Source organism: Cupressus sempervirens, chromosome 10 (genome assembly GCF_028749045.1).
Source record: "Cupressus sempervirens isolate cs-2001-9-10 chromosome 10, ASM2874904v1, whole genome shotgun sequence".
Lineage (NCBI taxonomy): Eukaryota > Viridiplantae > Streptophyta > Pinopsida > Cupressales > Cupressaceae > Cupressus > Cupressus sempervirens.
Genome location: NC_143127.1, coordinates 660,988,676 through 661,005,751, shown reverse-complemented (window position 1 = coordinate 661,005,751; position 17,076 = coordinate 660,988,676). Strand labels below are relative to the sequence as shown.

At 35.8% G+C, this 17,076-nt stretch overlaps 1 protein-coding gene across 3 annotated transcripts in view; it reads right to left on the bottom strand.

Annotated features, from left to right (window-relative positions):
- The window catches only part of LOC149535566 (structural maintenance of chromosomes protein 5-like), a 237,544-nt gene that overhangs the window by 7,541 nt on the left and 212,927 nt on the right, over positions 1-17,076 (bottom strand). For 2 of the 3 annotated variants that reach the window (XR_016357992.1, XM_089807140.1), the window contains exons 22-27: positions 7,331-7,447; positions 7,138-7,215; positions 6,911-7,010; positions 6,769-6,823; positions 5,740-5,788; positions 5,566-5,653 (exon numbers count right to left, since the gene is read on the bottom strand). Coding sequence is in view for 1 of the 3 variants with exons in the window: in XM_089807140.1 (XP_089663266.1) it covers positions 5,566-5,653; positions 5,740-5,788; positions 6,769-6,823; positions 6,911-7,010; positions 7,138-7,215; positions 7,331-7,447 (487 nt within the window). In the remaining 2 variants the exon portion in view is untranslated. Of the gene's footprint in view, positions 1-5,565; positions 5,654-5,739; positions 5,789-6,768; positions 6,824-6,910; positions 7,034-7,137; positions 7,216-7,330; positions 7,448-17,076 lie in introns of all 3 variants that reach the window. The other variant, XR_016357993.1, reaches the window with a different exon arrangement.

The window sequence follows — 17,076 nt, the reverse complement described above, 5'->3', positions numbered from 1 at the left end:
ATGGAACAACAAAAATGACAACTCGAGCATGGGTTCAAAAACTTGACACATACTTTCAATTAAACCCCATCACAGAGGAAGAAGCAATTAAATATGAAACCCTCCACCTTAATGGAACAACACACGAATGGTGGTAACATGGAATGTTAACCATGGGGCATTCCAAAATCGCCTCTTAAATAGAATTCATGAAAAGCTTGATATAAAGATTCGACAAAAGATATCTCAAACTACACTTCAAGGAATTAACTCAAGTCAGACACAAGGGATCAATCAAGGAATACATCACAGAATTCCAATGGGTTTCAATGCTGGTCACAGATATATTGGAGTGACAATTGGTTGTAGTCTTCATGGATGGCCTAGAATACCCCCTAAGAGATTGGTAAAAGAATTACACCCTCTTTCATTGCAAGAAGCTATCAAAAAGGCCATGAACATTAGGTTCTACCAAAAGCAAGACTTACAATAAAGAAATATGCACCACCTAACAAAGAGCCCCCTCAAGACCCAAGCTTTATTTTTAAACAAGACAAGAACTTCGGAGACAAATGCTATGTTCTACCTGGAAGGAACTGCAAGTTCCCGGGCATCGCTGCAAAGGGAAGGGTCAGATTCACTATATAGAAGTAAAGGCAAGCAGTGAAGATGATGAAGATTGGATAGCACAAAAAGTGACTTTGATTTGGAAGGGAAACTCCCAATTTAAGATAAGGAAGGGAGGATTTTTTGTCACCCTAGAAGGATATTCCTAACATAAATTCCAAGATAGAAGTCAATTAAATGGGAAAGATATAAATGTATAACAATAGATAAGTGGATCCACTCATAACTTCATCAACCAAAAATGGGTTGATGCCCAATATATACCTACCCACAACCATAGGGGTATTGACATCATAATGGCAAGCCATGAGAAACTACACCTATACAAGTCAATTCCACATTATTGGATTCGGATGTATAGATAAGATCCTTCGTGTTGGAGTTCTTACTGGTAAGGAACATACTAGGTTGCTTTGAACCTAATACTAGGGTGCACAAGACAGAGACCAAGCATAAGGAATAGGTAAACCTATATTCAGCTGGGTTTATCCTAGCTCTAGACCAACTTCAACAGAATCACTATGGCTCCCTTCACTTTAGGCTCTGCAGGGCCAAGGTGGGCAAACCTTAGGGATTGATATGACTATTTCTATGATATTCTTCTCTTCAAGACAATCCCCTATAGTAGAATGTGGTCAATGTTCTTCTATGATTCGCCTATAACTTCCCTATCACAGAAGCTAACTATAACTGAGAAGATATTGCAAATAAGTAATGACCAGCAAATTTAACTCTTCATTACATAAAATGGTAAATTGATTGTTTTCATTTTGTGTGTTCAACAACTATATGAATCCATCAATTTGCAACTTAAAAATTAGTGACCAGTGTCTTATCCATTGTTATATAGTCAAAATCAGCAGCTCAGACCTATTTAATCAACTTGTAACTAAATCTGTCAACAGTGAGCTCATTCTTATCATATCCTTCTTATAAACCCTAAACCCTATCACTTACAGAAAGCAATTACTTAATTCTTTGAATTAACAGCAATCAATAAGGGGTACACAATTCATCCAAATTGAGTTAAACTGAACGAAACTTGTTGATTTCAATCTCAAGATCACAGATATATGAAGGAGACAAAACTCAAAGACACAGATATGCAGGATTTTTCCTTTTTTGTATTGATTTTCCTTTGAAAAATGAATACAATACTGATAAAACTCAAAGTATAACTCAAAACTAGACAACTGATACTTGATATTCACTGTATTCTAGAGTATACAAAACTGATTACATGCATATAGTTACAAAAGACTGGATGGACTTCAAAAAAGGGCATAAAACATGAAAAATTCTACAGACTACCGACCACCACTCCACATCTTGGGAATCCTTATATAGAGGATTGCAACAAGCTTCAGATGGGAGTGCAGGTGTCAAAAACTATCCGGTCAAAAATGAAAGGCAAAAATCCTTTGAGAGACATCATTAATACATTTTTAGCAGTTTGAGAATAGACAGGAAACTGGGTGCAAAAAGCAGATGTCATTTATGGCAAGAGCCTTTGCTTTAACTATTTTTTCCTCTTGCTTCTCCTTTTGTCTTCTCGTAGCAGCCTCATAGTTGTCTCTGTCTAATCATCCTCTTGGGATGGTAGAGCCTTGATGTTTGCTATTAATTCCCATATGACGATGTCTGTATCAATATCAGGCCAGGTGGCATTTCTGATCATATCTAAATCCTCTAAGCACTTGGTCCACTTGGCATCAGTTATGGCTTTGACCTCAGCAGTCACCTTAGACATTTCTGCCTCTATTTTAAAAAACATATCAATCATTTCATAGACTGCAGTAGGACTTGCTTCATTATTACAAAAAGACACAAACCTGGGGTGATCAAGAATGTCTTCAAAAGATGATGACCATTCTACTCAGTCCTTTATTTTGCCCTCATTGTCTATAATTGTAGGTATAAAATTTGGTTTCCCTGCAGCAACTGTTTTTATCTTGTTTTGAACTAGCTGCATCTTACCTCCAAAGAAACCATTTAAATCTCTCACCTTATGAATTGCTTTCCTTGTGTTCACAATGGTTGTCTTTGGCAGGTCCTTTTTCTGTGGAAGAACAGTAACTATATTATCAAAGAATTGAATATAAGGTCCCCATGTGCTAAATAGTGGAGATAACAGAGCAATTGCCTCTGCACATTTGTATTCTACCCCTTCTAATGCAAGGTAGCTGCCATGCACATTCTGAGAAACTGCCTTCAGTGCATTGATCTTATGAATTAACAAATTCTTCATAGCTCTGATCTCTGCATCTTTGCTAGCTTCTAGCTTCTCTTCATCAATTTCCATAGCATGGCCTGATGTTTCCCTTGTTTCAAATGTCTGGCCCTCTGTTTGCACAACCCTGTCATGGACCTCTATAGTGTTTCTGAAATTTTTTCTCAAATCAGCTATTTCCATTTCAAGTTTGATGGTCCTCTATTCCAGAACATATGTTTTCTTCATTTCCTCTTCATGGTTTCTTTTTGTTCTCAGATATCTCTCATATGTTTGTTCTAATTGAGCTTGAAGGGTATCCATAAGGAAAAATCATACCAGATAGAAGGACTCTAAAGAAAAAGGGTGTTACCTTCAGACTTGCCTGAATTACAAGAAATTACCTAGCAGATCAGAGAAGTCAAATGCTTGTGGGAAAGCATTTTTTAAGGAGGGGAAACTGTGATATCCTAACAGTCTAAAAATTTTAAATAACTTTGATGAGTAGACATAGCTTGCCCCCTGTATATAATCCACATTTTAAAACAAAGAATTAAAGTGTGATGATTGATGGAGCTTGACAATCACCACGACGTCCATCCACCATGTAGACAACATGACTATGATGTCATTTATACATGACCTAAAAGATCACGTAGTAAACCTCACCATAGCATATTGGATGTATGAGAGACCGATGACTTGATGATTGATTGAAGCCACCCATCACCTCATAATCACCTTCATAATATGCATTTCATTTAGATAATAATCAAGCTGCATTAATACATCCATCAACACCTGCTTATATGCATCCATGATAGATCATGCCATATCTGCATTCGGCCCTATACATATGCACCAGAACCATTTCACTGCCATGCCTATATATACAACAGTGGCATCATACCATCATATATACATGCGTACAGACTGATGATTGTATCTGCACTCATATTATGTCATATTCAACCAATAACACATTATCTTTCATACAATCATGCCACCTCATAACATTGCATATTATTTAGCTTTTCCCTTCTATATAATTGCATCATATTACTATCGCATTCTTCATAAATTGCATTGTACCTGCGATTATCTTTACACAGCATAACTAAACATATTATGGCATGATTAGTATGGTAATTGGTCGACAGCCAATTACCGTAATGATTATTATGGTAACCATTCAGGTTAGAGAGGCATCTCTTCATACACGCCCCTACATCTCATATTGCACATACATTATGATAATCATATTATTCGATCAAGGAATGATTTAGAGAACTTGTCATATTGATTGATCTACAACAGAGCATACAGCCTTTGGCATTCATTTGGTGCAAGCATATAAAGTATATAGTTGGAGACGACATTCTCATTTGAGCATATTATTACTGTCATATCAGACACAGCTTCCAGCAATATTCAGAGTTTACATATAAAATCATATCAGAGACAGTGCATATTTTGCACATTCTTAATTGTATATCAGACACAGGAAGCAGTACAAGGTGCTGAGATTTCCCTCAGTCGTTGCATGTTGTTTCCTATATATCAGAAACAGCAAATATATATTATCTTGATTATTATGCAATCATAATTATTTTGTGTCTGAACCATAGCGCGTATGCATTTGGAATTAAGCATCACAAAATATTACTTTAATAGCAGAAATTATGTCAATATTCATTGAATTGTGAAGATCATGCCATATCTGCATTCCGCCCTATACATATGCACCAGAGTCATTTCACTGCCATGCCTATATATACAACAGTGGCATCATACCATCATACAAACAAGCATACAGACTGATGATTGTTTCTGCATTCATATTCTGTCATATTTGACCAATAAAACATTATCTTTAATAGAATTATGCCACCTCAGAACATTGCATATTATTTAGCTTTGCCCTTCTATATAATCACATCATATTACTATCGCATCACAATTGCATTCATCATAAATTACATTATACCTGCGATTATCTCTACACAGCATAACTAAACATATTATGCCAAGATTAGTATGGTAACTGGTTGATAACCGCTTACCATAATGATTATTATGGTATCAATATTAGAGAGCCATCTCTTCATACATGCCCCTACATCTCATACCACACATATAATATGATGATCATATTATTTGATCAAGGCATGATTTAGAGAACTTATTTTATTGATTGCTCTATAACAGAGCACACTGCCTTTGGCATTCATTCGGTACAAGCATATAAAGTCTACAGTCCAAGATGACATTGTCATTTGAGCATATTATTACTGTCATATCAGACACGGATTCCAGCAATATTCAGAGCATAAATATAAAGTCATATCAGATACAGTCTGCATATTTTGTACATTCTTAATTGTATATCACGCACAGGAAGCAGTACAAGGTACTGAGATTTCCCTCAGTCGTTGCATGTAGTTTTCTATATATCAGAAACAGCAAATATATATTATCTTGATTGTTATGCAAATATAATTATTTTGTATCTGAACCATATTGCGTATGCAATAGGAATTAAGATTATCAAATATTACTTTAAGAACAAATATTATGTCAATATTCATTGAATTGTGAAGAATTCTAGTGTCTAAGAATCACAAAATGGGACATTACAATGAGCATATTTAGTTTCAGTATTTGGTAACTTTTTCAATATTGACACATACTCCATTATTTTTCCAACAATAAAAGCATTTGAGATATTTCCCATCACAAAACTCACTAACCTTGATTGATTTCGTCTACCACGCGAAATGGACAGTGTGTAAGGTCTTGTAGTGAAACAAGGTACAATATTGTTGATACTGATCGTTCCTGTTGAAAATAGACCCAGTATTAGCACTCTTGAAATATGGAAAACAGTTATGTTATGCTAAGTTTGAAAATGCCATGAAGCATACCCCTCCTGACTGATGATGAGCACTAAGAACCTGCAATTGTCCGGTTTGCCTGTAATGGTATAAAGTTGACACTCAGTACAAAATAAAAGTTTTTATATCAAGGAAAATCATGAAACCTTCATCCTTCATAGATATTCACATCACAACTGTAAATGAAATAAATATGCACAAAAATTATTATAGTAGGCACAAAAGGATACATAAGAATACATAGAATTGCAATAAGAAAATACATGCAAAAGTAGATTTTATCATACATTCTTTAAGGTACCACTCTTTGATGATGCTAAATGGATAACACATAAATCAATATTGGCAAGCTTGATGTTTTTGTAGCTCTTGCCTCTTGACAAATCTCACTGAAAGAAAACACAGAGCCCAGTCTTACCAAGTAAGACCTAGAGCAAAGTTCTCTTTCCAATAAGTTTTGATGTTGAATAATTGCTTCAACTCAATGGATTTGTTCCCTTTTCAACAATTTAAATTATGCCTACTCGTCCCAAAAAAGAGCTTGAGAATCCCTCAGGTATTGCTCTAATGTTCCATTATACCTCCCTGATTCTTTAGTAAACTAAATGACCTCATATTTGATGGTATTTACCATAAAGATATGGTAAATTAAAATCTTATTCCAAAGAGAATGCTACAAACCAAACTTCAGTGACCACACAAGGTAACACATACAAATATGAAGCAAAAAACTAGATAAAAACATTATTATACTTTTAGAATTCAATAATAAGAATATAAAAGCATTAACAATCTTATGGCAATGCTATATGTTTTACACAAGCAGAAACGAAAAAGATTTTTATGAAATGCATTTCAACAGAAAGAACACAACTCATAAATAATTGCATACTTCATATCATGACAGATTATAGATAATTATTGCAGGGTCAAATTTTTCTATTTAAGGTAAAAATCTGCTTGATCAGCAAAGCATTGAAAAAATGAGATAGTCAACAAAATAATACCTTGTAAAATCAATACATTGATGCATTTTGCACAAATTAGAAATTAAGATACCTGAACTTTACTTTTATTAGAATACCATACTTGTCGAATTCCATGCCATGCTCATCTGAACAACATATACAAATGCATTATATATACCATATGTGAAAATACAGAACTTTATCAACAAACTTAATCCATCTAGCATACATACCAAGTGTAACTTCTCCAGCCACAGCCATCTCTCGGAAATTGTGACCAAAAGTTTCATTAATTCTCATGATAAGACTTCTCAATTTTGGAAGCCACGATTCCTTTCAACAACCATCCTCTTGATCTTAGAAATTTTAATCATAAGAAACCAAGAATCTTGATTCATTTTTCAAAAAGAGACAACTGAAACAAATAGCAAACAAATGTGTTGTTCAATCAACTATTCACCTTCAGATTATCTACTTCTGACAAAACTTTATTGAGTGCCAGTCTATCCTCCTCTACCTTAAACTTCAAGTTTCTAATCTGCAGAAATTCAGCAAAATCAGTGCTGTTATAAAATGATAAATCTTAACAAACTTTAGCAGGTCATTGCTTTAGAAAGATCGACAATTCAGGAACAAATTATAAGCTAAGATACCTGCACACATCGACGCTCATACTCTTCAAGAACATTAGGATTAAGAAACATTACTGCATTTGCCTGTGCAACACAATCTTGTATCGCAGCTTCAAGTTCCTCAACTGTCTCAGGCATCTTTGTACAAAGAAACATAATCAAAATGAGAAAAAATGGCATGATCTCACAGAATAAATTAAAATAGTGAAAAATCAAATATAACAAACATCAAGAGACAGGATTGAGTTTCAAAAGTAGAATACATCTCAGAATTCATAACTTACAATTCATCTACTATTTAGCATAAAGAATTTGATCGAGATACATAGCAATTTTTCTTTTAAGAAATATACTTCTTAATCAACATATCCAAAGTTCCAAATTTGGATGGTACCATCTATGGTTTAATTTGTTTTACAATGCTATGCAATGCAGGGTTACTCAAATCATGCAGCATGAAATCCCAAAACTTGTAAGCATTTGTCTTTTATATTCCTTAGTTTGGTAACATGGTTTTTCCTACAAATTTAGTTTAAGTTCCTTAATTGTATCAAATGAATCATTATAAGAGTAGATGGCAATTTCCACGAGTGTAACTCCCACCTATGTTTTATAGTTGGAATTATTTTCTTAGTGGTTGGTTTTAACTCCCCTCTTTCCTATATGTATATAATAAGCTTTCTTATTACCTCCACTATTCGCTCCCCTTGCTTGTTACATATTTATTCTATTATAAGCTTTCTTCATGCTAGTTTGTTTAGTACTGATATTGTCTATTGAGCATTTAATGCATCTCTCAACTTCGATGGATTTCTATGCATTTTGACTCCAAACAAATCATGCCATTGCATCTATAACAGGCATCAAATTTTAAGAACAATAATTATATCTTCAGAATTCAATTCAAAAGAATCTATGGCACAAGAATGTTGTCCGAGTAAGCCATATGGCCATAGGATATGATGTACGTCCCTTTTTTAAAATCCAACAAAGGATTTCAAAAAGTTATTATGGGGTCCAATGTCCACAATGCCCTTTACATTGGATCTAGTGCACATGTGAAGGCCAAAAACCCAATACAATCCACTTAAATCTCCTTTTATCATGCCACAAAACTTTAGAGACTCAACCCAACCCACGCTAGCTTGCCCAAGCCAAGCTAGCTAGCCCGCTACCAGCTAACACTTGCGCTTTGTCACTACACCATCTTCCTACAACCTCTCTATCACATATATATTGCCATTGTGGCCACCTTTATTAATCCACCACCCTTGTGACCCTCCACCTTGGTATTCCCCACTTGTCACTTGTTCTTCACCTACACAAAGGCCAATTGTCCCCCATCCACTCACCTACCACCAATGCCCTTACCCCCTCTTTGTCACTTTCAACAAGATAGATAAAATTCAAGAGGCTCCTTCCAAAACAAAAGAGATATTTTTAAGAAAATAAATATTGTGATACAACAAATTTTCACATACCTTTGGAGTAGTGTAATAAGTTGAAATGAGGATGGATGCATGGTGGGGAAGTGTTTGGCAAACTCGTATAGTTAGTACTCGTACAGAAGGGGATGTGCCCTTGCTATAGTCTGAGCCACAATCTACAATATTGAATCGAATGTGAACTAAGGCAATGATGTGAACCAGATATGCAACAAATATATACCAACACAAGTCTTTGCAATCCAATTCAAAAAAAATTATATATATATATGTTTGCAAACAAAGATCGCACTCTAGATATGCCAAACCCAAAGCAAAGTAATACAGAGAATCGGAATAGGGTGAGGGTTTAGTCCCACTGAAACCAAGATAGCCAAAAAGGTTAGGTCGTCCACTTCCGAAATGACAAAAAATACAAAACTCCGAAAGGAATTCACAATACAATAAAATAATCCAATTTCATATACTAACAATTTCCTACATGCCGCACATGAATAACCCTTAGGAGAAAACTCCCAAGGGTTTACAAAGAATGCCGACACATCAAACACCTATGGATAATTAATAAAAATTGGGCCCCTTTATTAATTAAATCAATTAATTTAATAAGTCCTTGTGATAATATTTAAAATTTAGGACCATTTAATTAATTAACCTAATTAAAATATTTTATTAAAAATTGGGGACATTACAAATCCTCACCACCCAAAGATTGCTTGCCCTCAAGCAATTCATTATCAAATGGTTTTCTCACTGCAGCTCCACGATCCCAAAGAAAGTGCACACACTAATAGCTATAGGCAAGAAAAGTAAATATCCATCAAGCTTTTGCTGCGCCACTCTGATATAAACATGGTCATGCCCAGAGTCATTAGGATCCCACTAAGATAACTCGATGATCAGATCAAAAGCCTTCATATCATCATGCTCATAAATTTCTTCAGGAATCTCATTGCTTAGGTACAACTTGTAGTTCCTATGCAGATGACCCTCATACGAAGAGGTGGCAATCACGAATGTCTCTGTCCCAGCCAAGGGGTAAACCCCATATTCAACAAACTGTAAAGATTGCTCCTGCAAATAATCTTTGGTCAAGTCTACATCACCAAGAAGTTGAACAACTACTGATTGAGCCTACTTATTTACTAGGTCGTTGGTAAAACTCTTATTTCCATTAGGTTGATCGTTAGGTGTTGGTTCAATGATATGTGTGCAAGTATCTCCTTCCATAATCATTTCCTTCTTCGATTTGGGTACCAAATAGATTATGTCTTTGTAGTAGATGATGTCATCCACAATCTTGTATCGTTCGTCCTAGAATGTCGCCATCCATCTATTTGCATGCAAATGTGTTCTTAGAGTATCCGACCAACGTATGTGCCTTCTAATGGGTTGAAGATCATATGGCATCATTGGGTGCCATAGTGTGATCCAAGTCCAAAATTTCAATTCTCCCAACAGGCTAGAAGAATCACCAACTCTGATACCATTGTAATATTCCAATGTCCACCTGAGCTTAAACCAAGGTGTACAGTGGCAATGAAGTGACTGTACCATTGAAAGCTAATAGGGAAATCCATAGGTTTGGCGCCAATAGTTCGTATGGTGGGTAAGGGCAGTTTCTACAATGGAGAAGGGCTGCCCGTATGGTGGAGTAGGCAAAAGTCCAACGTAAAGTGTTGGAGAGATGACTGTACAGTCTTGATGGTGTACGGTAGTGAGGGGGAGTTAGTGTACGATGAGGAATACGGTCGTACGAACAAAAAGGACAATAGATAGGCTGAAGTAGTGTCATACGGAGGGAAATGACATGTACAAAAGGAGATGTGCCCTTTCTATAGTCTAAGCCACGATCTACAATATTGAATCGAATGTGAACTAAGGCAATGATGTGAACCAGATATCCAACAAATAGATACCAACACAAGTATTTGCAATCCAATCCAAAATCATGTGTCGCTCCAAATGTGCCAGAACCAAAGCAAAGTAATATAGAGAATCAGAATAGGGTGAGGGTTTAGTCCCATCGAAACCGAGATAGCCAAGTAAGGAAGGTTTTCCACTTCCGAAATGGTGAACAATACAGAACTCAAACAAGAATTCGCAGTACAATAAAATAATCCAAAATTGAATCTGACTTCCTACATGTCACACGTATACACCCCTTTGGAGAAAACTCTTGAGTGTTTACAAAGAATACCAACACAACAAACACCTACAGATAATTACTAAAAATTGGGCCCCTTTATTAATTAAATCTTTTTATTAAATAAACCCTTGTGATATTATTTAATTTTTAGGACCATTTAATTAATTAACCTGATTAAAATATTTTATAAAAAATTGGGGACATTACATCTGCAGAACACAATGGAGGAAGTCTCAGTGCACGAAGGTCATACGTAGCAAGGAACCAAGGGTCTTACGGAAAAGACAATAGCATACGATCTTACAACAATGATAATCGTACAACAATAAGATATGATCGTACAACAAGTCGTATAGGAGAAGGGTGACATGGTCGTACAATAGAAGGGTGACATGATCGTACAATATGAAGGAGACATGACCGTACACCATGTAATGTCCCCATTTTTAGCAAGTTCTTGCAGTTGGCTTGGTCAATTCACCATCGCGACCCACATGAGCTAACATTGGGATTTGAAGATCTCGGTCGTGGGGTTATAGGCTTTTCAGTAGGCTATGGTGTGTTTTGGCTCCATTTGAGGGATAGTAAGTCAAACTGTTGGTTCTGATGAGCTCAATTGATTAGAAGAGTTCTGTGATGCTCTTAGTTTTTATTTCAGCTTTCAGTTTCGGCTCCAAGAATCATGGAGGGAGCCTCTATTTATAGTAAGTCACCCCGTCAAGTTCATTCATTGTCTTTCATCATCAGGATCACTTTGGTGTTGTTAGATTATGACTCTGATGCTTCTTTAGTTGTTTCCGCAAGACGGGTAAATTATTATTATTATTCATCCAAATATGTTGAGGTTGCTATTTTTGTTGGTTTTGTTGGTTAGTGACCTCAGTATCATAGCTCGTTGGAAGCAGGACAAAAAGTTTTAAATTGTGGGAACAAGAAACAGTGGCCTTGCATATCAAAATATTAAGTTATGGTAGAAAAGGTCATTTTTGGAGCCAAAAGCAATTAATAAATTATATTAATGGCACTTTATTATATTTTAATGTTGTGTAAGTGGAGTTCTTTTGGGAAACTAGTGTCATTTAGAAATTATAAATATGAGGACATTTGATGAGAAAAGTATCCAATTATTTGTTTATCTCTTTGGTTGTTGTCTTTGTGACAATTCTAAGTCTGTGGTTTTGTGCCCTTGCTTAAGTATAAGGGTTAGATTCTGAGTTTATCTTCCAATTTGCTATTGATGTAAAGCAAGTTGTAGTTGCTTCTCTACTGTATCTGCTGTTATTGAGATATTGATTCAGCAAGTTTTGTAAACTGGATTCTGGAGAACAAATTGAAGGCTGAATTATTAATTTTATGCTTCTACGTCCAAGTTGGGGGTTCAATCTAAGTGTTAGAGGGTTGTCGTTCCACTATAGGGCAGCACTTTATCAATTGTAGGTTCACCTAAGGAGGGGTTGTGTGACATTTCTGAGGGATCGTGTTACAATTTTCAGGAGCTGCATTAAATTTATATGGCCTGCGATATATATTACTGGGGCTTTTATAGATTCACATTGGACTGCCAATTAAAAGTCAAAGCCAATCTATATTTCCAGGTACTTGGCATTTTAAAATATTATTGCTGCTACTACTTGTTTGAAACATTGTTGGTAATGAATTAAACTTGCAGCAAATCCTTTGTCTTTCATAATTATATAATTGTACAATTTGTAGGGTAGAATTATGGATTAATGTTGGCATTCATACAAACTACTTAGTATTAAATTGATCTGGCATTGTAAGTGCCCAATTGCATTCTCTAGTGTACTTTCGAAAATTAGATTATCAAATTTGCAACAATAACAGTATATACTGCCAAATGTTTGACGAAATGTTAGGCTATTGATTAGCAAAGGAAATTTGATGATTGTTAAGGATTTAGCCAGCTAGGGTTATTCCACACCAAGAAGAAGGGGTTCGTAAGGTGACTAGAGAAACCAGCCGTACACAAGAAGGCACTCAAGAAACCAAAAAGACAATTCCAAAATGGGGAGCTAAAAGGATCTCATTTCAGCAATAAGAAATCTAGCGGTGGCAAAATTGGTTCGACCAGAACAACTTAACCAAACTAAGGTTGTAGATCTTCAATTGCATAAGAAAACACCACATACTATCAAACTCAAACACTTCCAAGGGAATTGAAGTGGCTCAACCCATTGCATTGGTGGTACAATCTCGAGGAAACAAAGGAATACATAGTAGCAATGGGAAGCACATAGATGAGTCCAGAGCCGAAAAAGAGGCAACAAATGTTGAGGACATAATGTTGGAGGAGGCAGATAGGTTGTTGGGAAAGTTCGAGATGAGTGCAAAAGGTATACCCCCACCTTCACAAACCCTACTGGAGATGGAAGATGAAGACAACATGGAAATTCATGGGGAACACTTGGATTTGGTAGGGGCAAGAATGAAAACACTCACATTGGAGGAAAAACATGAAAAACTCCTCAAGGACTTACATGAGATGGAGCGCACCGCCAAAGAAATTATAAAGTAGGCTAGGGGCAAAAACTTGGACACCATAGTCAGAGCAGCAGAGTCCCTTGCAGAATTTATGAAGAGGCAACTAGGGTATTGAAAACTGAAAATACCATACCTACAGTGATGGAGCAGCAACCTCTCATGCAGTCATGCAGTCACTTGCTCAAATGGAAAGGCTTTTAGGGGAACAGTCCCAGAACTCCAGCAGGAAAAGGAGTTGACAAGAAGAATGAAAGAAGAGTGGGAAATGGAGAAAGCAGCTCAAGTAGAGAATTTGGCATTGGCAGAAAAGGATAGGATGGAGGCCTTGCAACTGCTCCAAGGAGTTTGAGCTAAGCATGTGGCGGCAGAATGAGATCTATGACATCTGCAGCAACACAAATCATTCCAGGGATGTCTTCCCTCCCTACATCTTGAGGTCTAGTTTTCTCTTGGTTAATTGTTGGGTAGTTGTCTAGAATGCAATTTTTTTTTTTGGGGGGGTGGGGGGGGCGAGTGGGGCATAATGTAGTGCATAATAAAACAATAATTTAATTAAAGATAGTTAGTATGGGGTTTAGGTAGTTACACAGCAAGGCGATGTGTCGGTTGGTCTCCCTAACCAACCGAGTACTATTTAAAGAAGATTGGAACATGAATGATGTATTGGTTGTTTTTGGTAATGAATAAAAGAATACTAATTCCCCTTGCAAATATTTTGTATGCTTATCATTGGTAATAGTTTCTTGTGGATAGTGGTAACATGAACTCGTGCTTTACAGTATTATAATCATTCTACATGAGAAAGGAATCAATTGAGCATAAAGTTGGAAGGTTCCAGCATGACATGATGAACAACAAACTGATATCAATTCATATACAGTTTGCAGGATCTCTGAATGTTAAGTAAGATCAGATATAGTACCTTTTAAAGTTTATCTATAAGTCCCTTACAATTGTACTCACAAATTTGTGTCTTCTTTTCTTGCAGATATATATATATATATACTAACAGCTATAACAATAAGTATGTGCTGATTTGATTTCAATATATATAAAAGAAACTTGTTATGTCTAAGATCACTGCAGATGCAATGGCATTGATTGTGTGATTTATGTTTTCCAAAGCCAGCGATCTTCTCCTATTAAATAAGAGTGTGCAGAGTCATGTCCCATGTAGAAACATGCCTTTACATGGCTTATGCAAGACTCGGCTTATATATATGTGTCACTTTATAGCATAATCGCAGCCTTAAAAGACACTGACCTGTTTTATGTAACCAGTGTTTAATGAAAATCAATTCCCTTGGAAAATATACAGTCAGTCTGATTTAATATATTGGTCACATTTATTATTACTATCCTAATTATATATATATATATATATATATAAAATATACAGTCAGTCTGATTTAATATATTGGTCACATTTATTATTACTATCCTAATTATATATATATATATATATATAATCTGATGATTATTATCAGGAGCAATGATGATTAACATAGTAATCATGAAAGTTGCTAAACACACTTTATGATCAAATCAATCTGACTGAAGCTATAGCATTAACACTCCCTCTTAGCTAGGGAGGATTGTTGCTTAGATCAACACAAGGTACTCTCAAACAGATTGAGAGAAATATCATCTCAGTGTGATATTCTGAAATATTCTGAAAATGGTGAGACTAATAACAACATAGACTCGTCATTTAGATATTACCTTACGCTATCATCAGAAGTATGGTACAATTATGAATATCAATCATTAGATATTCACCATGCTTACATTTTCTTTGGTATGTGCACTAGGTTCAAGTCTCATGGTGCCTACCATAAAAATATCTGCACGTGGTGTCTCCAGTACTGAGTCTCATAGCATGCACCATGCCATATCTCACTGATGCAACTTCAGAAGATACATAAGAGACATGTACTATCATGATCTCCACATATATCAACCAAATGACATCCATCATGATAGTCGGTTAAACTATTGTTAAGATCATTGCCTTACAATAGTAATTATCATAAAACATCAATAAAAGGTCATCACCTTTCATGACATTTCTACACAATTATGCAGTAACTCACATGATAAAAAATATACACATATATCATTAATTAATAGAAAGCTTAACTGAGACTCAGCCTCAGCAAAAATTAATTACATTTTAATCATACCAAGTTTACCTCTGAAGTGATTCACTTTTAACTTTGAGAGGAGCTTGGGAAGAATGTCAGCAGTTTTCTCATTTGTGCTTAATATATCTCAACTGTATGATGTTTCTTTCCACCGTATCTCTGATATAATGGTAGGGGATCTCAATGTGTTTTGATTTATCATGAAATACTGGGTTTACTAAGAGTTTTATACAATTTTGATTATCACAGTGTGGTCCATGGAATTTCCAAACAATCCTACTAGTAATTTCCTCAACCAACTGCTTCTCGAGCTCCCATGGATGGTGCAATGTATTCGACTTTTGTTGAACTCTATGCAACTGAAGATTTTTTTTTGTTGAACTAGGATATCATGGCAGAACGTAAGCTGAAACAACACCCTATGATGCTTTTTTGATCAGCAACACTACTAACAAAATCCAAGCCTGAATATCCATGCAAACGACAACAACGAGTAGCATTTGCAAAATTTGACTCAAAGGTTGCATCTTTTAACTTACATAGAATTTGCTTCCATGGGTGTAGACATAAGTCTGTAGCCCATCATTCCAAATCTGTTAAGGATGTCAATAGTATATTTTCCTTTATTTCGAAGGATACAATTCTCTTCTTGCCATATGTCTTGGCGAAGGAGCACCTCTGCTGCTACTGGAAGGCATGGTATCATACTCATCAAAGGGTAGGATAGGTGTTTGGATCCATTTGGATCACCCAATGTAATAAGAACCAATTGTAAGGTCAAAGGGCTCTAAGGTGCAGTATAAACCTAGAGACCTAGTTGCACCATATGGTTCGATTTGAATAAAACATAGAACTATATGACTTTGGGATAGATTTGGTCCTAGGGGGGTCATACAAGTTCATTTTAAGGGCATAGGCATATATGAAAAAGTGCAAAGTTGTCTGCAACATTTCAAAAGTTGCTTGAGAACTTTTTGAAAAGTTGCCAAAACTCCACACTGGTTAAGAACGGCCATAACCATTTGAAAAGTAGTTATAGTCGTTGGTATAAGGTTATTTAAACACCCATGGTGAGGGTGATACAAAGAGAGGCACGGAGTTGTAAGGAGAAGTTGGAAATCAATAAAAGATATGCTGAAATTCTGTGAAATTTGTCAGTTTTCTGCATTGTACGGATTTGTACAAAAAAGTACAAATGCATAGGTGATTGGACAAGTAGGAGATATCGATTAAGTGTTGAATGCATTTGGTTTGATTAGATTTGATCCTCATTTGTTCAAGTTATTTTGATTTCATTGTTGACTGGACTGTGAAACCCTGATTTGGTGCAAATGGACTTCCAACTTGCAATTCCACTATGGGAATTCTATGGCCCTTTCAGGAATGCAAATTAGGAGGGTTCTTAGAGAATCTCGAGTTTCCTGGTCGAGTGTGTCGGTTTCCTAATTTTGCAACCAGGCCCTAGGTTAGACATCTCTATGTGTTTAACCAACAGAAAGTTGATAAGCCTATGCAACCAGCAATAGG